The 24,164-nt window shown below is 48.0% G+C and overlaps 1 protein-coding gene across 3 annotated transcripts in view; it reads left to right on the top strand.

Annotated features, from left to right (window-relative positions):
• LDLRAD3 (low density lipoprotein receptor class A domain containing 3) overlaps positions 1-24,164 on the top strand; it is a 217,480-nt gene that overhangs the window by 53,937 nt on the left and 139,379 nt on the right. Inside the window, exons 1-2 of one of the 3 annotated variants that reach the window (XM_033120506.1) lie at positions 6,655-6,827; positions 12,847-12,993. In XM_033120506.1, coding sequence (XP_032976397.1) covers positions 12,906-12,993 — 88 coding nt within the window. In that variant the 5' untranslated portion in view covers positions 6,655-6,827; positions 12,847-12,905. Of the gene's footprint in view, positions 1-6,654; positions 6,828-7,609; positions 7,735-12,846; positions 12,994-24,164 lie in introns of those variants that run through there. The other 2 variants (XM_033120507.1, XM_033120505.1) reach the window with 2 other exon arrangements.

The following is a 24,164-nucleotide window of genomic DNA, read 5'->3' as shown; positions in this document are numbered from 1 at the left end:
TCAGCGACCAGATGCACCCGGGCCAGGTTCCTCTTTCTTATAACCTTTGTCCAACTTGGTTTCTTATGCGCTGGCTCTGAGAACATGGGTCATTACAGAATGTTGGATTTGTTTCCCAAGCAGCTTTGTCAGATATTGGTGACAGCCCAGGGCATACACAGAGTCCTCGTGCCCACGAGTTCTAGAGGCAAGCTCTTACCTGCTGAGGTTATGGTCTAAAGTATTGGGCTGCATTTGAATTTTGTATTTTGAGCCATGGAGAATTATTGGTTTAAGCTTAAGCTAATCCAGAGGTGAAGGTTCTATCCATCCCTCCATCCCTCCATCCCTCCATTCTTCCCTCCATTCCTACATCCATTTTTCCATCCCTTCTTCCATCAATCCATCCCTCCTTCCATCTATACCTCCATCCCCCATCCCTCTCTCCATTCATCCATCCCTCTTTCCCTCCCTCCCTCCCTCCATCGTTCCATCCCTCTATCCATCTCTCCATTCCTCCATCCATCCCTCCCTCCATCTTCCCTCCCTCCATCTTCCCTCCCTCCATCCACCCCTCCATCTGTCTACCCATCCCTTCATCCCTTCTTCATTCCTCCATCCATCCCTCCATTCCTCCATCTACCCCTCCATCCCTCCTTCCCTCTATCCCTCCCTCCATCTTCCATCCCTCCATCCATCTCTCCATCTATCCACCCATCCCTTCATCCCTTCTTCATTCCTCCATCCATCCCTCCATCCATCTCTTCATGAAGTTGAAGGGGAGAGAGCTGAGTTGGAGGTTGAACCTAATGGCTTATCCAGGGAAGATGTATCCGTCTCTCAGGCAGGCAGGAAGCAGAACTCGGAAGGCTGTTAAGGGGTGGGTGGAGGCAGAGGAGCCTCCAAGGTGACTGAGGAGGAGTAGTCAGAGAGCCAGCTGTGTGGGAGAGGCCAAGGGAATGGACTTTCGGAAGGAGGGGGTGATCCAGTTGGTCCAGTGCTGCAGAATTGTGTGTCATGTAAAGATTGTAAAGTAACCTTTGGATCAAGCAGTTGGGAGGCTTGAGAGGCCACTGGTCCCTTTGAGAGGACAGATTCAGGAAAGAAAAGGGGGCGGGAACCAGCTAGAAGTCAGGGGATTGAAGGTGGCGCAGATTGTAGGGTTTGACCCTATTAACAGGTTAATCACAGCCATGACTTTCTTTCCAGTGTCTTGGTGCTGAGCTGTCCCTGCTAGCAGAGCGCTGTGGTAACCTGAGTTGGCGCCACAGTGGGGCAATTCGATTTATTGAAAAATCGTTTCTTAATGAGCAGCTCCCCTTCTCCTGAACTCTGTCTCACCTGGTTGGTTCTATTGTGTCCAGTCGAAGTGGATCCTTTTACACTTGAGATAACCCTTCCTCTAATTATGAATCATGGAAGGATATTATAATGGTATGTCTTGTGTAATGACATGTTATGTGTCTGCATTACACCTAGTCTTTATGTCATAGTAAGTCTTTAATAGTGAATAATAATACCCTTAACAAATGAACTCTGGCTAATCTTATGGCTCCTATTAGGATATATAAATTTTTTTCCTTAAAAGGTTTTTGTGGTTTGAGTGATACACCACACGAGTTCTAATGTTTTCAGATCTGTGACTGCACAGCTCCCGTACCAAGATGGACAAAACAGCCCTTCCTTGACCCAGGGAGCTTATCCAGGTTGCGTTGGGTCCATCTCTATTTTATAGATGAGGAAACTGAGGCATAGAGGGGTTAAGCCGTTCCCTGAACTTGGAAGGAGTGGAATTCGAATCCAGAGACTGTGGGCCGCAGGCCTGGCCTGGGTGAGACAAGCTCTATAAGCGCTCTTTAATTTTTAATTTGCTTTGTTTTCTGCACTGTCAGAAGCTGCCTCTGCAATCTGGAAAACCTGAACAGGTTAGTCTGCACAGTTCCAGGCCTTTGATTTACCAAATCCGACAAGTCCCTTGCAGACGTAAATTGCTCCCTCCGAAAGCTGTGCTCATTCAGACATGCATACAGAAGCGGGGACTCCAGCAGTAAATGCTGCTCGACGCTGACACTTGCTAGATGTACAAACGTCATTTGCTCAAGAAGTCAGCTAATTTCTCATGATGGAGGGCCTGGCGGCGGGCTCAGCACAGAGGGAGGGTGTTTGCGTGAGCAGACTGTAGATGCAGGATGGACCAGTTTAATGGATTAAAGCCACTTAAGGAAATTTAAAAAGACGCACCGGATAATATGTATTATTCCCCCCTCGCTTAGTGGTACCAGGCCGGCGTTTTTGATTTCCCTGGCAGTTCCTCTCCTAATCGGAAGTGATAAACCAAACATCGTTCATCTGCTGAGACATGATGGGAGGTTGTGGATGATGGAAGTGAACTTGAATCAGTAGGGAATGGGAGGCAGGTCAGATTTCTGGCCCTTTGGAGGTGATTTTCTCCTGTGGCAGGGAGCGTGGGACCAGCCGTGCCCCAGTGGGCGGCCGGGGAGGTCAGAGCTCTGAGGTGCAGAGGTGAGAACGGAGTGTCATGCAGGGGCAGGCAGGAAACCTGGCTCTTCTGGCCAGCTCCAGCTCTGCCTTTTGCCAGGCTGGTTCATCTCTGGATCGTAGTCTCTCTGTATTTAAGAAGGAGGAACTATGCTTACTCCCTGCCTTGCAGGGATGTTTTCAGTTCTTTAGAGGAGGAGCTAGCTCTGGGTAAATCTGAGGCATTACGTTGCAGTGCTGAAGACTGTGTGTAGGACGGGCAGATGGTTAAGTGTTTGCCTGCCGTGAGGACTGGTTGTATGTCCACACAAACAAGACTAGCGAGTTGAACGTTGAACAGGAACCTGGATGTCATCTAGTACTGTCTTATTTTACACATGGGGAAACTGAGGCCCAGGGAGGTGGAGCGACTCCCCCAGATCCCAATGGTGTGTCCCATGTGCCTTCCTCTTTTGACCTGCTTCATAACCCCCTTGTTAGGAAGGGCGGGTTCATGTTTATAGTCCTCAGGAATGATCCAAGGAGGCTAGTTACTTCTTGGGAATAACCAAACTCAGACTATCGTGTGTTAGAAGACACACAGCCACACTCTGAGGGCTGCACACTGCGCTCCTTAACTGTGTCCTTAAAACCTGGTGTCTATCCCCACAGTGTCCTGTCTTGGACTTAAGTGATCGTGGGTCTCCGCCAGCTAGCTCCAATTCCAGCAGGCTTCCCACCTGCCCAGGCTGCACCCTTTCTAGGGAGGCAGGGGATAAAAGGGGATTCAGTCTTGTCTGAGTAGCCCTGACAGTAGCAGCTCTATGAAGAAAGTCAGGAAGAATGTGTGGAGGGAAGGAAGGACTAACATACTAGTATGAGTACTATTTATTGAACCTCAAGTATATGTTGCCTACTCTATTTACTTTATCCTTCTATCTATGATAGATAGATAGATAGATAGATAGATTGATTATATTCCTCTATACCTCAGCAACGCTGCCTGGGAGGTGGGGTTACCCCAGCTCAGAGAGGGTAACTCACTTGTCTGAAGTCACACAGCTATCTATAGTGATGAGAGAATGGGCATTTGGCAGTTGTGACTGGGAGTGCCAAATCACGGCGTTGGCTGCCTCAGCCACGGGGACCTTTGCTCAGCCTCCTGCAGCCCCAGGTTGAGGGGCAAGGAGACAGATGGTGTGGACTATTCTGAGAAAGCCAGCTTCACTGTGATTCTTCCCACCCTGATGTCTCAAGGAATGACTATTTAAAAACTATCTGACCTTCTGGCTAGGCCTGCCTGGCCATTTTTAGTTTTGGAATGTCACGGCTTAATAAGTTGGGTGGGTCAGTCTGTCTTGTGGGGTGTGTTTATTCTGTTTTTGCTCCTCAATCCGTGACTATCCTGCAACTGTTGCTGCATTTCAGAAAGTGAAGAAAGTTCAGGATGGACCGATGTCCCCGATGGATGTCTTTGTCTTTGTTCTTTTTTTCCCCCCGTGTGAACACTTGTCCCCTTTTCATTCCTCATTCTTTTATCGTTGATGGGGTTTTTGAAGCTAGAATATTGGTCCCATATGTCTTTCATAGATTTTCCTCAAACGTTAGCATAGTTTTTGTTCTTTATATTAAATTTTATTAATGAAATATTTTTTAATGGATGGGGAAAAGTACCAAGTACAAAGGAAAGCTGCGTGCCTTCCACCCAGCTCTGTTGAATTTTGGGTATTTCGTCTTGCTTGCTTCAGATTGTTTTAAAGAAAGAGGTCTTCTAGTTGAAGTTCATTGTGTATCATGGGACCCCCATTCGCCAGAGGGGGCCACGCTCCTGAATTTGACATTTTTCTGTACGTTTTCAAAACAATGTTTACATCTGTATGGATCCATGAAAGTTGTGATTTTTCAAGCTTGTTTTAAGTGATACTCTGCGACTTGTTTTTTTTTCACTAAGCATTAGGTTTCTCAGATTTTTTTCCTTGATTGATGCCACCCCAGTTCAGTAAATTGCAGCTCTGAGTAGTGTTCCATTGTGTGCATGTTCCCCGATTTTTCGTCCATTCTCGTTTTGATGAACACTGTGTGTGTCTTACAGTTTTGTATTAGCAACAATGCTGCCGCGAAGTTTCTCAGGCTCCCGGCTGGTGCACCAGGAGAGGATTGGCTGGGTCAGAGGGGAGAGGCGTCTCCAGCTTCACAGGGAATTGCCAAATTGCTCTTCTGAGCTCCTCCACCACAGGCAGAGTGTGAATTCCTATAACTCCACATCATCTGCCACTTGAGATTGTCACACTTCAAAATTTTGCAAGTCTGATGGGTGTGAAAGAGAATTTCCTTGTTTCCTTAATCATTCTTTGATTACAGTTGAGCTTGAGCATATATTAAGTGGCTGTTTGAGTTTGCTCTTCAGGGACAGTACCTGTTCATATGCTCTGTCCAGTTTTCCAGTGCGTTGCCTGATTTTTCTTACAGTCTTGTAAGACAATCCTAGATAAAGATCTTTCTGGGTTATTATATATGGCACATGCCGTCTTCTAGTTAGTGGCTTGTCTTTTTGAACTTTGTTTATAGAGTCTTTTTTTAACCAAGAATTTTACATTTTAATGTGGTTGTATTCATCAGCGTTTATAGCCTGTGCTATTTTGAGTCATACTCCAGAAATCCTTCCTTACCCTGAGCACAGGAAAATATGCTTTGGGGCCCAAATGAAGCTCATTTAGCTTTTGTGCCCATATTCCTTGATTTGCTTCGCTATTTTCCATACTTGCCCTGCCTGGGTGTCTCTGTGTGGAGCAGAATAGGAGCTGCAGAACGGTTCACAGTGATTGAAGGAATTGTTGCAGCCGTCCCTGGACAGATGGGGTCTGGGCTCAACTTGAGGTCGGAGCAAAATCCTTCTTGACCCGGTGGCTGCTTCTGAGAGGTGCTGAAGTGCAGGGTTGATTGGCCCTCTCTTAAGCCTGACTTATCTGCAAGCCTGATAAAACTGGTCATAAAGTTGTCCTCTTCGGTTTAGCTTCACTGGCTGATTTGCACTCCCTGCTGCCGCTGCTGATTGAAGCTGAAAAGACAGAACAGATGGGGGACAGCTTCTCACCCCGGGCACGTGGGTGTGTGTGAAAAGAGTGCTCATAGAAGTTCATCCAGAAGTTCTTCTCTTCTGTTCCTTTCCTCCCAGGAGCTAGGCAGTGTTCTGCAGACCCCACCTCACTTGCCTGTTGTAGTCCGCATGGAAGTGTAAATGGATTCAAGTGAAATTCAGATAAATTCCAAGAACTTGAGGCTAGCAGAATCGGAAGGAGTCATCAGGTTCTGTTCCCCAACTCATTCAGTCAGCAAGCATCTACTAAGCATGTGCTGCGTGCCTGGTACTCGCTCGTTGATGAGAACGTAGCAGGAACAGGACAGCCAAGGTCCCAGCCTTCCTGGTGGGGGAGCAGCCGCTAAACCACCGGGATCATTTCAGAGTGTGATGGGTGTAATGGAATAGAGAAGACATGCCTTTGGATCGGCACCTTTGTCATTTTGTTATTTTAGGGAGACCTACCATCTGTCTAGCTCAGGAGTCAGTAAACTGGTCCACGTCCCCGTGCTAAGAATGGTTTTAACATTTTTAAATGGTTGAAAAAAAAAGTATGCCTTGGCAATACATTTTGAGGATAGGGAACACTAACTTTGAACCTTAGTCAAGTGAAATGTTACCTGTCCCCTACCCTCCAGAGGATTTCGTCCTTCTCATTAGTAGACCTGTATTACAGAAAACTTGTTCTCAATTGTTATGATCACCTTTTGAATTTCATCCATAAAAAATTGGGTGGAATATTGTTTTCTTTTCTCTTATATAAGGACCTGTATAATATCTTTAATTTGGCCACCTGATTTGCAGAGCCTCAGCTATTTACTATCCGGCCTTTTACAGAAAGGGTATGCAGACTCCTGCTCTAGCTGCGTAACCTTGGGCAAGTTACTTCTTCAGTCTTTGTTTCCTCATCTGCAAAATGCGGATGGTGCCGATTTCATGGGGCTGTCGTGAAGAATGAAAAGAGAACTGATGTTAAACTCCTGCCATGTGTGACGAGCTTCAGTAGACATGAGATCTTTCCTATGAAAAGTCAGTAATGGTGGGTTTCTTAAAGGCTGTTGAAGGCCGCGTGAGGGGAAATGGGGACCGGCTGGGGCGGGGCTCAGTGCTCGCTCACCTTCGAGACGCAGCATCAGGAGGAATGATGGCCTCCCGTGTCCGTCCGGCTCCTGAGCTGCGGACCTTGGACCTTGCACCAGCTACATCCTGACGGCTGTGCAAATCCCCACAACGTGCCTGGCGCTCCAACACCATTTTCCTCATGAAATTCAGTGAAGCGTAACTCAAAAATGTAAGTAAGTAACAGCTTGGGGCCCTTCATCAGGCTATAAATAGAGTACAAAAATAATTTATAGAGCCATTTCCTGCTGAAAAGAAACAAAATCAAACCTGTCCTTTTCCTAGACCTTTTCACTTTCTCTTTGCTTTTCTCATTAACACTAGCCATTGGCTTTCTTTGCTAACTCATTTTCAGAAGGAAACAAAGCATTTATCGTTTTGTTTTGTAACGGCTGGTGCTACAGCTTCATGGGAGAAGCAAACAAGAAAGCTGCCTGAGGGGCAGACGCTGGGCGGACAGCTAGGTTCACTCCCTGTCCAGGAGCTGTGCTCCATCCGTAAATTGTTCCTCCGGTAAAATTACACAGGACTCTCAGTCACGGTCAGTGTAAATATGATACACTGTATGTGTAAGTAGGAAATCTGTAAATGCCAAGGGTCAGCAACCTGGGCTGAACCCGTGAGTCATTGTGTTATCCCTTCTCACCAATTTCTTCCTCGGGTAGATGGGGAAACAGAGGCCGGGGCTACTGTCATGCGCTCACGGGGCAGGGCGGTGTGCAGTCCAGACAGAGCTGGAGACCTGGCTGTGCTCAGGGACTTGGAGCCAGAAGCACATCCTCACCGTAGGCTCAGACATCCACACGTGACTGCTCCCTTCTTGGTGACAGCCAGAGAGCTCCCCGTAGGAAGACGCCAGCAGGAAGCACTTTGTTTGATGAGAACCAAATGGCCCTGGGAAGTGCTGGGGACAGATGTCTCTCGTTCCATCCAACACTGATGCCACCGTGCGGAGCAGTCTGGAGTCGAAGGGACCTTCGGGGATTTTCCAGGGATGTTTACAAACAAATCATTGCAGACCAGCTCCCTTGGCGCTTTCCGTATGCCCGTGCGTGGAATGTCTGTGTGCGTTTGAAGAAGTGAGTCAAAGGGAAAACAGATGGTTGTTTTCAGTGGCCTAATAACATTATGTGTGTTGGCACCAGGCAGTGGGAAGAGGTGTGTTAATTCTCCAGGGAGGTTTCAGGGAAGAGCTATTTGAGATCTGCCGAATGCAACACTAAGCCGTATGTGTGTGTCTCTATGCATATGTGTGTGTGTCTTGCCTTGCTGTTCATGGCGCCTGCAGACCGGATTGTCAGGAAGCAAAGGATAAAAATAAGGTGATTGGGCAGAAATCTGAAAGCAGCGCCTGTTGATAGTTTGCAGATGTCAGTTTTTTTGTTGCATTCTGACAAGGGGTATCCCCGAGGGGCAGAAGATCAGCGGAGAGAGAGAAGAGAATGTGGAACACTCCAGCTGTTAGTGGAATTCCCATTTCTCAGCTGGGAAAGTCAGCATCACTAGCTGCATGTTCCAGGAGAGTTTGGGCAGCGTGCAGCAGCTGTCTGAGTTTTTGCCATTGTCCCAGTTTTGGCCTCCTCATCAACTATAAATTTGTAGGTTCCAGAAATTTGGGGAGAAGCTGCTGCAGCTGGCTGTTTGCCCCTGTGCCCAGTGGGGGGAGGACCTGGCACTTTCTTTTTTTTTCATTCTCGGTACAGATGGTGTAGTTATTTTAAGTAAGTGATGTGCTACAGTGAAAATGGGCATTTTTTTTCATTTTTCAGCTTAAGGGGGGGAAAAAGGGAGGAGGAGAAACCCCAGCTAGCCAGCTTTGTGCTAATGCTTGTCTTTTAGGATTCTAAATGTGTCCCAAGACACTGAGATGGGACAAATGTTTCAGCCACTAGAAAGTCCTGTTTTCGGGCTGAAAAGATTTCTCATCTCTTTTAAAGCAGACGGGGTAGTAATTTACTTGCAAAAATCCAGACACCCCCCCCACCCCCCCGGTACCTTATTTTTAGCTGCGTGTTACAGATCCTACTCAACCTTCGAGGGGGATGAGGCGGGGGTAGAGAGAACTTTCTAAGGAACAGCACTGGGCATGGGGACGGGGGTAAGTCTGTCACTGCACACTTGGTTTTCTCCTTAGAGCAGCCACAGATACTTACTGGGGACCTACTGAGCACCAGCTGGGAAGGATGCAGAACAACGCAATGCCCTCTGTCTTCCAGGGGTGTGCAGTCTAGTGGGGAGATAGTACAGACACATCAGTCGGTACAAGTAGGGATAACAGAAAACGGGGGACACGACCAGAGTGAAAAATAAGGGGGATCAGCTTTAGATCGAGTGTCAACACAGGGGTCTCAGAGTGAGTGATATCAAACTGGGGCCCGAAGGACAAGTGGGTTAGCGTGAGCCAGGGGGGTTAGTTTGCTGGGGCTGCCACCATGAAGTACCAGGGTTTGAATGGTTTAAACAACAGAAATTTATTTTCTGACAGTTCTGGAGGCGGGAAATCTGAGATGGAAGCGTAGGCAGCGTTGGTTTCTTTGGCGGCCTGTCTCCTTCACTTGCAGGTGGCCGTCTTCATACTGTCTCTCCACCAGGTCTTCCGTCTGTGCAGGTCGTGTCCTCATCTCCTCGTAGTGTAAGGACACCGGTCCTGTTGGATGAGGGCCACCCTCCCAGCCTCCTTCACTTGGTCACCTCTTTAATGGCCCCATCTCTGAATTGAGTCACATGCGGACGTACTGGGGTTAGGGCTTCAACATAAGAATTTTGAGAGGACGCAGGTCAGCCTGGGTGGAAGGTGGGTGGCAGAATCGGGGTCAGTGACCAGCATGTGCAGAGGCCTCACTGCACGAAGGACGTGTGTGTTTGAGGAAGTGGTTGGACATGAGGTTGCAGAGATAGGCTGGGGCCGGATCACGCCAGGCCTTGTCAGCCATGGCAGGCATTTTAGATTTACTATAAGGGCGCTGCGAATCCATCAGTAGCATTTTACAATCTCCCTCTGCTGTGAGGAGAAGGAACTGGGGGCAGTGAGACATGAAAGTTGGAGGGTTGGTTTAAGCCAGGATTTCTCAATCTCAGCCCCGAAATGGACACTTCGGGCTGGATGATTCTTTGTGGGGAGGGGCTGCCCTGTGCCTCTCGTTACTGGACACCTCAGCCAAAAATGTCTGCAGATCCTGCCACATGTCCCCTGGGGTGCCAAATTGCCCTGTGTTGAGAACCACTGGTTTAAAGGGGTCAAGAGGTCACGGGGGCTTGGATTGGCTGGTACCAGTTGACCGAGGCCTACTGGATGGGTTTGAGGAAGATTTTTGAGGATGGAATCAATGAGAGTTAACCTCTCATTACCTTGTGTTCTCCTCATGCTTTTGAGGCTGACGATATTGTCACTTTCCTAAAGCACAAGGCTCTGTGCCCCGTGCATGCATAATGGACTTGCTCAGAAGTGCACAAAGAACGTCCTCTGCTATCATTCACCAGGCCCTGGGGACCTGTGGTCCTGCCCGGAAAGCTTTGAGCCCTGTGGCTGGCAGGACCACCTGTGTATAACAGATGTGGTGTTGAGTCTGCATCGCACTCTTTCATTTGTCAAGTCCACGTGCCGCCAGCCTCTCGGAGCAAGCATTTCGGAATCTAATCTGGCCAATTTTCTGCCTCCGGAAATCTGTTTATCAGAACAAGGTTTCACAATGGCAGCGACTTTCCAGGGAGCTTGGCTTCGAGAAGCTAGCTTTATAAAAGCAAGTGTAGGGGATTTCTAAACACAGCAGAATGACAGGTACGTTCTAGAGCCCTGAAGAGTTCCCTGCTTGCTGGTGGAGCCCAGAACAGTTATTTGGAAACAGCTGGAATGTGCGGGGTTTTCTGGGTTGTGCCTTCTGTCCAACACCTGGCTGTCCTTTTAGGCCTCTTACCTGTGACGCCCCCTCCGTCATCTTGAGCCTCCCCCGGACATGGTGCATTGGTCTCATGTTCTTCTCAGGGTGGTGGTGGCATTCAGAGAGGCCTGCCTTGAGAGGTATTCTGATAGTGAGCCTGGGCTCAGGACAGAGTGCCGTAATTAGTGATGTCCGACTTGGGGATAGAATAGGGGACATAGTGGCACAATACATTTGCAGTTCCTGATAATCACAGCTGCATGGGTTTTCTTCCATACCCGTCACTGCTCTGGGCTGAGCCTTCCTGCACTGTCTTCACTACTTTTCTCTACGCCTGAAGGGCCCTGATGTTCCGTCTCTGTATCTGGCAGCATCCACTGCAAATGCCACCTCTTTCCTGGAACCTTTCTTGAATGCCTTGAAATTTGACTTTACATTAAGAACAGTGGGGAGCCATTCAATGGCTTTTTAAAGTGTGGCTTTTTTAAAAGTAAGGCCTTGATGGATTTGCTCCCTAGAAAAGTCCCTCTGGCCATAGAGAGGGAACAGGAGGGGCGGCAGAGAAGCCATGTTGGGAGACTGTGACAGTAGTCCTAGTAAGAGATGGTGGTGACCTGGGCTGGGGTCACAGCTGTGGCAATGAGCGTAGCGTGCAGGACGAGGTGCTTGACCATCCGTCGGGGTGACGGAATGAGGAGGGGACAAGGGAGGTTTTTAGCATTCTGGTGCAGGTGGTCGGGCCAGGGTGAGGCCCTTCACGGTAGCTGCTCTTCTAGAATTCTTCACTGAACTACAAAAGCTCGTTTCCAGTAGAACATTCAGCCACGCACGTCCATTATTCAGTGTGCTGGGGCAGCTGTAAAATCCGTGGCCCCTGGGCTGATGTGGTCCCGCTGGCCCGTGGCTGTGTCCAGTCCAGTTGGTTGGTGCCCACTTGCTCCAGCTGTCAGATACGTTTAGCCATCACCACACAACAGAGGAAGCATTCATTTCTGCTTGGAGAAGCAGCGTAGAACTTGCACGCTAACAGGTATATAGGGATGTCCCAGGAGACCCCCACGGGCCCAAGGGCATTCCAGGTAAAAAGACTAGCACGCGTAAAGGAGAGTGGCGTGACATGTGATGTCAGGGATCTGGAATGAGATGCTTCTCTTTGGCAAAGCTCGGGAAAGAGGATAATGGGCCCTTCTCTGTGCCTGCCCCCCAGGCAGGTCTGGACTCTCCTCTTAGTCCACGGCCATAAAATCGTTAGTGTCCTGAGTGCTTTTCCAGCCCTACGTTTCATCTCTGCATCTTTAGGACCCAGCCCAAGTGTCTGGTCATAAACGTTCAATAAATGCTCATTGACGACTCAGGAGGGAGCCCTGGAGAGACTGGTGTTGTTATGTTTGGTTTTTTCCCTCTTCCCCTAAGACCATCTTACTTCCAGATGGCTCCTTCTGTCCCACTCATTGATCACACTGGCTCAGACTGGTCTTATTGATCTCATTCTGGCTCGCTTGAAAATCCGTCCCCAGGGTCCCTCGGTGGATGCATTCCGCACCCCCACCCCCATGCTCCTGGCCTGCCCTGTTTGCTTTCCAGGCTAAGAGTTAGCACTTTTGGGTGAGGGCCCTGGCGTTTTGTGACTGTCACTGGAGTTTCATCTAAACCTCGGGGCTGGCTCTACACCTCCAGGAACTCTTGGCAAGCGAGTCAGTGACCTTGCTGCTCCCTCGGGGGGTTAGAGGCCTGAGGGTAAGTTTCAGTTTGGCCTTTCCTCCTGTGGGACCTTAGGCTGGCTGATTTTGTGGGCTGGGTCTCCCATTTCTTTAAGTGAAATGATCTGCCAGTATCCCTGTGGACTTGGCCCAAGTTCAAGGATTCTGTGATTGGGAGGCCACAGAGTCTGAGACCTGGCAGCAGCTGGCAGTTCCTACCATTGGCGTCATTGGGAGTTCAGTGCTCACTCCTGTCTGGGAAGCTTCATTTTCAGTCACAGCTGATGGCCAGGAGGAAAGAAAGTGTGATTTCACAAACAATCTTTTTGAAGGGGAAAGAAGAAAAGCCAACGAGCACCTAATGTGTGCCAGGCACCTACTAAGGGCTTTCCCCGTATTTCTCCATTTAGTTCTCTCAGAATCCCCGAGAGGGGCAGGGATGATTATCAGTCCATTTCACAGATGAGGAAACTGAGCCCCAGAGAGGTCAAGTCACCTACCGGAAGCCTCGCCTGTACAACTCATGCCAAATAAGAGCCCTTTCAGGTGGGGGGCTCGGGTCCTTGCTGCCTTTGCCGTGCCTTCTGATCTCCCTGTCCCTTTTCTTTGACAGAGAGCCAGCTGCTCCCGGGGAACAACTTCACCAACGAGTGCAACATTCCGGGTAACTTCATGTGCAGCAACGGGCGGTGCATCCCGGGCGCCTGGCAGTGTGATGGGCTGCCCGACTGCTTCGACAAGAGTGACGAGAAGGAGTGCCGTGAGTGCCTGGCCCCTGCTGGAGTCGGGGTGGGGGGACCTAGGGCAGGGGGCGGAGGCCCAGATCTGCTTAGACCTTGCATGTCCTGCCTGCTGCCCACAGTGGGGGGCCCACTGGCCAGCAGTCCTGCCCTCTCCACACTGTGCTCTGTCTCAGAGCAGCATAGCCTTTGCAGAAACAGGGGTCTTGGTGGCGATGGAGCCACAGCTCTGGGAGAGCAGACGACCCTTCTACCAGGCTCTTCTAACTCCCACTCTGGGGGCCTTTTCATTGCCTTCACCTTGTACGTGAGGAGTCTGAGACCCAGAGGTCGTGTCGCTTCAGTCTGTACCAAGCAGCAAGCAGCAGACCTGGACTTGACCCCAGGGCTGCCTGACTCCAAGGCCTGGGCTGACCCCGTCTTGCACGTCTTACACAGTAGTGTTGGTGATTAAATAAAGTGGAGCATTGTGCCAAGTACCCAGCACGGAGCTGGTACTGACTAGAGAGTGACTTGCTTCCGCGTCCCCTTTCCTCTGCCAAAAAGGTTTGGGCATCATCTTCAAATGGGCACCAGCAGGGCCTTGGGGGGTCTTTCTGATCCTCACCACGCCACCTCCTTCTTCAGTCTCTTACCCATTTTGTGCCCCCGAAATATGCATGAGATTTGGATGGGGTGTAATCTGGGGGCACCTGGAAGGGAGTGGAGGGGCGTCCAGGGTACCCCGTGATCACTCATGCTCTCTGCCCTGTAGAGGCGTATTCCTCTTTCTCACCGGAGTTGGTGCCACAGGGTGAGCTCGGCTGTGGCACCCTGGCAGGTGGGAAGCACATCCGAGGCGTACTGGGCCCCAAGGTTGTCTAGTGGGTGGCTGCCTGGGGACCACACAGCTGGACAGTGGTCCTTGGCTCTTTCCTGGGCTTCGGACAGCAGACCATGGACCTGTCTGACAGAACTGTGTTCGGGCTCTCTAGCTGCTGTCTCTGTGGCAGCCAGCTGAGGAAATGGCTGAGGAGAGGCCGCTCCTGTGAACTTTTAACATAGCTGGTACCAGGATTTGAGGCCCAGTCTGTTGACCCATTGGAAGGAGCACAGCGTTTGGAGTCCACCTCTGGAGTCCCCTCCTGCCTCTCCTCCCCCTTACACCCCCTGTGATGTGCTCCCTCGGACAAGCTGCCTGCTCTGAGACTGACCCGTCGCCTGTCCGACGGACCTAATATTCCTGCTGCCTGCCCCTGCTCTTCAGAGACGCTTTTGGGAGTGTGGATTGGGAGTATTTTTTTTTTGCAGGGACTGTTTTCATTTTGTTGGTTGCATATGATTTTTTCTGAATAGACCACTATACCTAAGGCGTTTTTATTTTTGCGGAGCTTTTAAAAAAGTATTTGTGTCTGTTTCAGCCTTCTCTGTTTCTGGCTTCAGAATTGCTAAAAATTGTCATTTGAGTTTCAAATGAGATAGCATGTGTAAACTCTATAATCTGTCCAGTTTTGAGCGTTAGTAACACTATGCAAATATGTGGAATGACCATTTTTAGGATGTGGTGTGTATTTGAACTCCAGAAAATGCAAGTTGTCCTTAGTTGTGGGGGAAGTGTGCAGCACAGGATAAGTTTGTGGAAGAATGCAAGACTGGGAGTTGAGACCCAAGTTTTGTTCCCAACTTTGCCAGTAGCAGCTATGTGATATTCGTACCCTATGTGACATTCTGTGTCCTCTCTCAATCCAGTGCCGTGATTTCAGAATTCGTGTGCAAACTGGAAGAGGTGGTGGAAAGAGAACATAGAGAAAAAAGGTGGTGGCGCTGTTTGGTTTGGTTTGGAACAGGCTCGTCTTGGCTGTTCCCCATCATCTTTTTCTCCTCATTTCCTACCCTTAACCCCCAAGTGCAGTAGAGACTTGGTTGACATTTATTTAGTCTTTTGATCAAAACATAATTTAAAAAACCAAACCATACACACAAACACATACATTTAAAAAAGAAAAAGAAATCCTCTCCTCGGTTGCCTTTCTTTTTTTTTCTTTTTTGTTTTTTTGTCTTTAAATTATAAAAACAGAAGAGCACTAGAAAGTTTAGACACTAGAGGAAAGGAAAAGACGTCTTTTTCTAAAACAAGTTCGACTTGCATCTCCATTCCTTACATAGTACCTTCCAGTCTGGGAGTCGAGGGTGTGAGCATTGGAGAAAGAGGGTCTGTGTCCAAATGCCAGCCCGCCCTCCCACCCTTCTCCCCCCACATGTGGTCTCAGGAAAGTTACCAGCATATTCTAAAGCTTAACCACTGAGAGGCTACAATGAGAATTCCTTAACCTCCTGGTAGATGCACTGTAACCTAACCATTCTCCTATTTTTGGGTGTTTAAGTCTCTTTTATTTTTTTACTTCTGCCGATCAAAATGTTTAGCATCCATTAAGGAATTGATCCATACCGGGAGGACTGAAGATGGTTTCAGCCAGAGCCAGGATGAGCCGAGCTGAGGTACCAACTGGACCACCTTTTCAAGGGCACCCCTAGAATGGCCAATTTAGAATTCGTGCCACCTCCTTTTGTGTCCTGCTTAGAAGTTATAAAACCCTTTCTCTGATTCTTTGGAACAACTTGGTACTTACTGGGAGGAGAGTGAAGGTGGCTGATAGTCTTACCACAGGGAGGTGATTGCCTCCAGTGCCCTATGAAGTAGCTTTGGCGTTTAGAAGATAATACACATAAACAAGGAGAATTCTTGCCCGTTAACAAAGGGTGAGAGAAGCGCCAGGAGAGGGGTTTCGTGGTGGGACACGAGGCAGTGAGCAGCTATTCTGTGTCTACAGCACAGGAAAGATTTTCGTAAGACGGAGAGAAACTTTTTTTTTTTTTTCATAAAGGTAATAAAATAACATTGTAAAAGTTGGGGGGAATAGGGAGGATAAAAATACGTAATCACACAGAGTCAGTACTGGAGCAGAATTGTTAGCATCTTAGAAGTTTTCATCCAGGCTTTTCCCAGTTGTAATCACCATTGATATACATTTTTATATTTTGATTTTTTTCCCCAGATAACATTTCAACATTTTAACATTTTTCTGTTTTTTTTTTAATATTTCTCTGTGTCATTTTTAATGCTTAAATAAATAGTCCATTCGCTTCATAGAATATAGTTTACTAATTCATTATTTGGAATTCCTGTTGCTTCCAGTTTTTCACTGTTTGAAAGGGTATTCGCTGTTGTGAACGTGAGAGTAGACATGACTGCCCCCCTGTTTTGAGAAATTTTCTTAATTTAGATTCTCAGAAATGAAATTACTGGGGCTAAGGACAGAGCCTTTTCTGGCTCTTGATACAGACTGCCCGCTCGTTCTGCTTAAGGTTGGCACCAGCTTGCTCTCTCACTGGCATCCTGTGAGAATTCTGGCTTTATTTTAGTCTTGGCAACATTGGGTAGTATCTTAAATATTTTTTTTTTCTGATTCACTTAATCGTTGAAAACAGTTATATAGTTTAATATTTTTTATTAGCTAAAGAGGTTTAATGTTTTCCCATACCCCTATTTACTAGCTGTATTTCTGACTTTGTGAAATATCTATTAATGAACTAGAATAAATTTGCATCTGGGTTGAATCATTCCATTTTCCGCCTCGTGAATCTAGAGAACCTCCTTCTTAGAGCTTTGAGAGAAAGGGCTCGTGTTGGGATAGTTTGAGCGTATTTCTGTTCTTGGTTAGTGGAATGCCCTAAAGGATCGTTTTAATCCAAATAACTTTTTTTGAGGAGTAATAAAAGCCGTGGAGATATGTTTTAGAAAAACGTGGGAGCTTCCTGAAAACACTAATTATGAGCTTCATTTGCTGGGCACAAGCCGTATGAGGAGGGGACTGTTGTTAGCTCCAGACGCGGAAAATGAGCCACAGAGAGATTCTGCAGAGCTCGCCCTGTTGCCCAGAGAATAAGTCCCCATAGCCTTCCTGCACCAGAGCCCACCAGTGGGGTCATTCAGTCTTTCTCTACGTGGACCTGTGTTACTCTACTGAAGGAGATTCTGCTTTACATTATCACGACTGAATCTGCCTTGTTAAAAAATTAAGACATGTTGGTACTGTTTTTGTTTTTCTCCTGTGTAAATGATTTCTAAAATGGCTATTAGTCCTGAGTCTCTGAAAGAAGAAACTACTTTCATTACTGCCACTTGGTACATTAATAAAGCGGCAATCCAAATTTCCAGAACTCTCAAGTGACCTGGAACCAAGAGCCGTAAACTTAAAGCCTCCTTCCAGCTTTGTGGCGGGTTGTGGCTGCCATCTCTGTGTCCTAACCAAATGGGGGAGAGACAGTGGACGTTTGAGATCTCTGTCACAGTGGTTCATTGTCTTCTTGGGAGAATGATATTGATTGATATCTTTGACCAGGCACGTACAGACTTTTAAGGTCTCAGGTCCTTTCTGTTTGTGTGTGTGTGTGTGTGTGTTGGGGGTGTTTGGGGGGGAGGTGAGAGGAGATTGGGGTGAATTCAATGGTCTCGTCAAATGATACAATTTTAATGAATCTCCAAGTCCAGAGACGGAGACAAATAGGTGCAAAATGGAATTAAAACTTTATTTGCTTATACTGTTCCCAACCATTTCTTGAGCATGACTTTTAAGTGTTCTGGTGTGAGGGTAGAAATCCATGAGCTAGGGTGGAGAGGGCAAGTTTGGAATAATGATCACTGGGAAATATAAAAGGGGGGGCAGAAACTCTTCCTTTCCTTTTCATCTTCTTTCTCACCTTCTGCCTCTAGGTGGCGCCACATATAATGTTTTCTTTTAAACCTGGTGCCACAAGGCCCGCAGAGATGAGGGGGAATAAAACTGGATTCTGAGTTATTATCCTTACCCAACTTTAGCAGTAATTCAGCTATTTCACCAAGTCACCTAACGCTTGGCTCACATGCAGAATGCCCCAGGAAATCATGACGTTTCTACAGGATGGGTATGGCTTGCTGCTGCTTCTCTTAGGCTCTTCTGTCTTTTCTCAGAAAAGGGGATGGTGAGAGCTGACATGCTGTGGCCTAGGAAGGCAGGTATATGTTAGATGCAGCTACAGTGGGGTTCAGTTCTCCCCTTCAGCTGAGTATACAGCAACACTACTGCCATGGGTTGAATTGTCGTTTTCTCCCCTTCCTCTCGTTCCACGCCCCTCCCCCACATTTATATGTTGAAGTCCTAACCCCACCCCCACCCCCCAGCAGCTCCAAATGTGACCTTATTTGGAGATAGGGCCTTTAAAGAGGTAATCAATTTAAAATGAGGTCATCAGGAGGGGCCCTACTTCCATATGACTGTGGCCTTATAAAAAGGGGAAATTTAGATGCGGAGATACATGCAGAGGGAAGACACGGGAGGGGACATAGAGAGAAGACGGCCATTTACGAGCCAAGGAGAGAGGCTCAGAACAGATCCTTCCTCCCAGTCCTCAGAAGGAACCCACCCTGCTGACACCTTGATTTCGTACTTCTGGCCTCCAGATCTGTGAGATAATAACTTGCCGTTGTTGGAGCCACCTAGATGTGGTACTTTGTCGTGACAGCCCTCACAAACTAATTCAGCCATGTACTCGTCATCTTGCTGGCTTTCTAAAACTGGCTTTCTAAAACTGAGTGACAGCTGTCCCACCACTGTCTAACAGGATGACATGCACAGACATCCATCCCACTGCCGTTTTTTTCTTTAACAAATTGAAAGTAAGAATCTTACTGTTGTGGGTCGAATTGTGTCCCCCCAAAAGGTATGCCAAATCCTAACCCCCCCGTACTTCAGTATATGACCTTATTTGGAAAAGGGGTCATTGTGGATGTAGTCAGTTAAGAGGAGGTCATACTGAAGTCGTGGGGGCCCCTAATCTGATCGCACTGGTGTCCTCGTAAGAAGACAGTGTGCAGATATGAGGGAAGAGGGCCATGTGACAACAGAGGCAGAGATTGAAGTGATGCAGCTGCAAGCCACGGACCGCCACGGATTGACAGCTGCCAGCAAAAGCTACAAAGAAGCAGGGAAAGATTCTATCCAGCATCTCAGAGGGAGTGTGCTCCAGCTGACCCCTTGATGGCAGACTTCTGACCCCAGAAATGAGAGAGAATACATTTCTGTGACTGAAAGCCACTCGGTTTATGGCACTTTGTTTTGGCAGCCCTAGGTAACTAATACACTTCCCAGAGACGATGAAAGCCATTTGGGTTTCGGGGGGTCGGCGTAGCCCAGTAGGTGGGGGCCTCCTTTGATTAACCTCCCCTCCCCCTGCCGTGTCGCCTCTCCTCTCTGCGAGAGTCATGCCCTCCATTTCCCCTCAGTCACACTGCCGTGTCATGTGATCGAGTGTCCTTTTTAGCTAGGTCTTGGTTCTGGCAAGCCATTGTTAAGTGCCTAATTTCAAAAGCCTTCTGAAGAAGTTGAGCTTCAGAAAACAAATCTGGCCCTTAAAAGAGTCTATAGAGTATCACTGAGGTGTAATGCTATGTTCAGTAAACACTTCAGAATGAAAACTCACTTTCCTTCACAGCACTCACTGTACAGAAGAAATCCAAGACCTGCGGGTGTTAATGTTGTGTCTTTTCTAACTCAGTCCTTTTCTTGGTGTATTTCTGTTTAAATGTTTCAGGTGATAGTGGGCATGCCTCCCGCTTAATTTCTTCCATCTCAAATGTGAGACCATAAATCCCGTGGTTAAGAACTGGGGTTTGGAGGCCAGACAGTGCTGGGTTCTACCCCCAGCCTCTATTTATGACCTCTGGTCAGCATTTTCCTTTACATCCATTTCCTCCTCTGTAAGATGGGGTTATAGCAGTAGCTACTCCGGAGGCAATATCTAAAACATTAACTAGGTGGTATGCCCAGGCCCTAAGCCAGTGAAAATGAAATGACCTGAAACAGTAGGAATTGTTTCCTGGTGCAGACAGGGTGAAGATCAGCTTTGCTGACCACAGAGCAGTGTGGGAAGTCTTAAATGAGCTCATGTGTGTGAGGCTCAGGGCTGGGTGCGTGGGTTCAGCATTTGGTAAGTGCTGACGTTATTCCCTCAGTAAATGCTGATGACGTGACCCCAAACCCAAGTCAATCTGACATTCCCGGCCCTAGCCCACCCCTCGCCCACCGCCTCAGAACCCCGCTTTCCCTTGTCCTCCACCCCCTCTCCTCCTGCTCTCACTGACAGCCGAAGCCATAGAAACACCTTCCTTTGCTGGGTCAAAATCTGCTTTTCACCTGAGCGTCTTGAACACACAGTCACAAGCTGTTATGAAATTCTGTTTAGCTTAGAGCTCTGGGGAGCCAGCCAGATACCGAGGCTGGTGCAAAAGGGAAGGAAACAAATATTTGAAGGCCTGTGATGAGCCAGGCAGGCTCTTCGGGTCCCGGGGGGATGTTGGGAAGTAGCTCGCCCACATTCAGTAAGGGACCCCTGCAGTAATGGACCTGCAGTTGTCCCCCACCCGCCAGGGGGGCCGCCATGGGCTTGTTCCCAGCTCTGCTGGAGCCCCACACAGTTAAGCACCTACGTGGATTTTGATGATGGTATTTTGCTTCATGGCTTGAACAGTCTTCAGTGTCCACCTTCACTACGTTGGCCTGAAACCAGAACCACTCCCTTTGGCCGTTTAGGACTAGAACTTGTAGAAGTAACAGCCTTCCAGACCGCCCCACCCCCCAGACCCCACTGCCAGATGTGCTGCTCTCTGTGCCCTGTGCCAATGGTGAGGAAAAACTCACGGTCCAGATGTTGGAATCACAACATAAATTCCCAGGTTGTCACTGAACAGCTGCATGGGGACATTTCCAGCTTATCAGGCTGCACTTGACCTTATGCAAACTTTTCTTAAAAAAAAAAAAAAAGGAAAAGAAAAAAAAGCTGTTTGAAGAGGCCAGGAATTTTACAAGTAGGCAGAGAAATAACAAAGTGCTCTGAAACTCTCTAGGTGTATTCGTTCCCTAAGGCTGCTGTAACAAAATGCCACAAACAGATGGCTTAAAACAACAGGAATTTATACTGGAGGTCTGAAACCAAGGTGTCGACAGGACCGGCTTACCCTGCAGGCTCTAGGGGAGGGTCTTTCCTTGTTTCCCAGCTGGCTGCCCTAGGCTTCTCCTGCTCAGAGATGCAACCCTCCAACCTTTGCCTCCATCATCTGTTGCCTTCTTCCCGTGCATCTGTCTCTACGTCCAAATTTCCCTCTTCTGTAAAGGATACCATCATTGGATTAGAGTCCATCTTACTCCAACGTGACCTCCGCTTAACTTGGTTATATACGCAAAGACCCTCTTTCCAAATAGGGTTGCATTCCCAGCTCCGGGACCCTAGCAACCAACCATACCAGGTACCTGTTTGGAAGATAAGAGTGCCCAGTGACCAACAGCTTCTCCTGGACAAGACCTTTACACTCAGCTCCATGCTATGTGGGTTCTCCCTGCATCCACTTGGGGTATTTCATTGTTACTTCTTTTACCCTACTTTTTATGGAACAGGACTAGGTGTGTCAATAGAACAGGAGTGGTTTGAAAGCCTGGGGAGGGTGCTTTATATGAGAAGATAAATATTAAAAAAAGAAAAGTCAGCTATATGCAGTCTTACCTTCTGTCACCTGGCGCCTTGATTGCGCCACTTCCGTGATGAAGAAAGTGCGTGTGGCTGCCTGTGAAAGTTCTGTGCCTTTAAAAGGCACAGGGTGGGAGGTGCTGTAACTAAACTGATGCCTGCCGCTCTCTTCCTTGCAGCCCACCTGGGAGGAGGCTGGGAGGGCTCCCAGCCAGATGGAACAGCTGTTAGGTTTGGTGCATCCTGCACAAGGACACTAACAACTGGCATTAATGGCCGTTGTTTCTAAAACTTGCACATAGAAATCGGGATTATCAGGTTTTCTTGAAAAGTCCGATTTAGCAGTAGAATGTTCTCTTCGCTCAGAGAACCTTGTTTCCCCTCTGCCTCTATCATGCATTTCACCATCTTGCTCATTCTGGGGCCTCCAGTGTTTCACTAATTCTAACACATGCATCTTTTTCACATTTTCAGATCTTTGAAATTGAGATGCCTCCTATAAGTGATGGGGTAAGAAAACATGGTGTCCTGGTTTAACTGGCAGCGTTTTTCTTTCTGAGTTGTACATAAAATAATGGCAGGCCTCGTAACCGGGGGCATCTTGGATTCAGTGAAATACAAGACACTTTCTTTGATCGTTCACCTGTGATGTTTCGACCAAGGCTGCTGACATTTCCAAACAGATGACGTTACCACGTGTGTGCATTTTCCTTAGGGTGCTGGGAGGTAGGGTGCACAGCCGTGGGAGGCGGGGGCGCGCGGGGAGGACTGGCTCTGGACCACACTGCCTGTGTTAAATCCTGGCTCTGTCACATGTGACTGAGCTGTGGGACCTGGGCAAGGTACTTGAGCCTCAGTTGCTCTAAATCCCATGCAGTTTTTATGAGGATTGAATGAGCTAAAACCTTCACACAGCAGCAGCTGGCACATTGTAAGTACTCGTAAATAGTAGTACTCTTGTTGGCAGTGTGGGGTCACATTTTTGGTTTACATCCCAGCCTTCCCACCGGCTATCCCCTTCCCTTCTTTGAGCCTCAGTCTCTTCATCTGTGAAATGGGAGCAGGTCTGAAAAATGGAAGTGGGAGAAATGAAATGTGGCTGTGTGGATGTCGGGCACACAGCAGGCGCTGAGTTAAATGTGTGCTCCCATCTGCTCCCTCCCCAGCGAAGCATTGCTCCCAGAAAGGGAGAGTCTCCAGAGTTGCCAGAGCGTTTCTGATCCAGGCTCCCTTGGGCTCCTATAGTCATCAAAGATGGACTGGAAGATGCTCCATGCGTTCTACTTTCTAATCAGCTGTGTAAGCTAAGGAAGGTGGACTGTCCTCGTTCAGAAAGACTGTGAATGTTCTGACCAGCTGCACGGTAGTCAAAATGAGCATCTTCCCTTCTCTGACACATTGTCAGAAGACAAAATCCTGGGACCCTGTGATAGTCCGATTTTGAGGGGTGTGCTGCAGGGCAGCCCAGGATGGGGGAGCACCATGCCAACTCTAGTGCTCTCGAGCCCCCATAAACCCCTTCAGAAAGTGAGAAGTACTAGACTGTTTACCAGGGGTCCTGGAGCCACCTCCCTTGGAGCTGAGACAGGGGACCCCAGACTCTGGTAGGGAGAGAACTTAAGGTAAAATGTCCTAGAGCCTAGAGAAAAAAGTTTGTCCAATTTAATTTCTTCCTGGAGGAGCACAAATCTTTCGTTTCTGAAGTCACCAAAGCTCTCAGTTCTTACAAAGTTTTATTTTATTAGTTAAGGTTCCTCCACCCTTCCCCCCCTCCCCCCGACTCCCCCAATCCCTGCTGGTGTCATTCTAGTTCTGTTCTAGTGTTGACAGAGACTCGCATGGCGTCTACCAGAAACACCACCAAGCCCCTTCTGGTTTCCAGCTGTTGTTTGGGAACTACCCCTGCTTTCTTGGAAACTGCTGATTGAAATGCCAATACCATCACCACTTATGTTAGTCATGGAGTCGTCTTAAAGTCATCTTTTAAATCGACTCTTGTGCACAAATATCAGCCTCACTTATCTCACCCATCCTCCCTGCCACCTCCAGACAACTCCGTTACCAGCATGGCGCCCGACGTTCCCCTGCCGGCAAGGGGAGAATCTTAATGAAGCAGCACTGAGCTGGGAGGGTTCCTGTTCCTGTGTTGCTGGAATGAGTGTAGCCAGGTCGTGCCTGTCATTCAGGCACGCTCTCCTTGCCAGGACTTGGCTGTAACTGCAAGATGTAGTCAGCGGTAACAGGCTCCGTAATTGCTAATAAAATTTAAATGGCTGCAAAATCACAGAACATCAAAAAAATTTTTTTTTTCCTGGCACATCTGAATCTTGCTGATCCAAGTTAGGCTGTGGCTCTGCCGTCTTTTCATTTTTATTTTTGTATGTGGGCTTGCACTTTCATCTGTGACACCCGTCGTTTGCAATTGCCTAATGGCTTTAAAAAAATCCAGAGACAGATGACAAAGTAATAATTAAAAGAATAGGATGTGGTGCATTCATAGAATTCAGACACGTGACCGCAGAGATTCTTTACCTAGTTAACACTTGAAGACTAGTTTTCTGACAGTTTAGAGTGGGAGACGATGGGGGTAGAGAATCTTTGAGGTCAAAAGGTAACTGGATAGCCCTGTTTAAGTAGCATTTCAGGAACTTTT

This window comes from Rhinolophus ferrumequinum, chromosome 11, assembly GCF_004115265.2.
Source record: "Rhinolophus ferrumequinum isolate MPI-CBG mRhiFer1 chromosome 11, mRhiFer1_v1.p, whole genome shotgun sequence".
Classification (NCBI taxonomy): Eukaryota; Metazoa; Chordata; class Mammalia; order Chiroptera; family Rhinolophidae; genus Rhinolophus; species Rhinolophus ferrumequinum.
The sequence above is the reverse complement of the archived record's forward strand: the minus strand, read 5'-3'. Positions and strand labels throughout refer to the sequence as shown.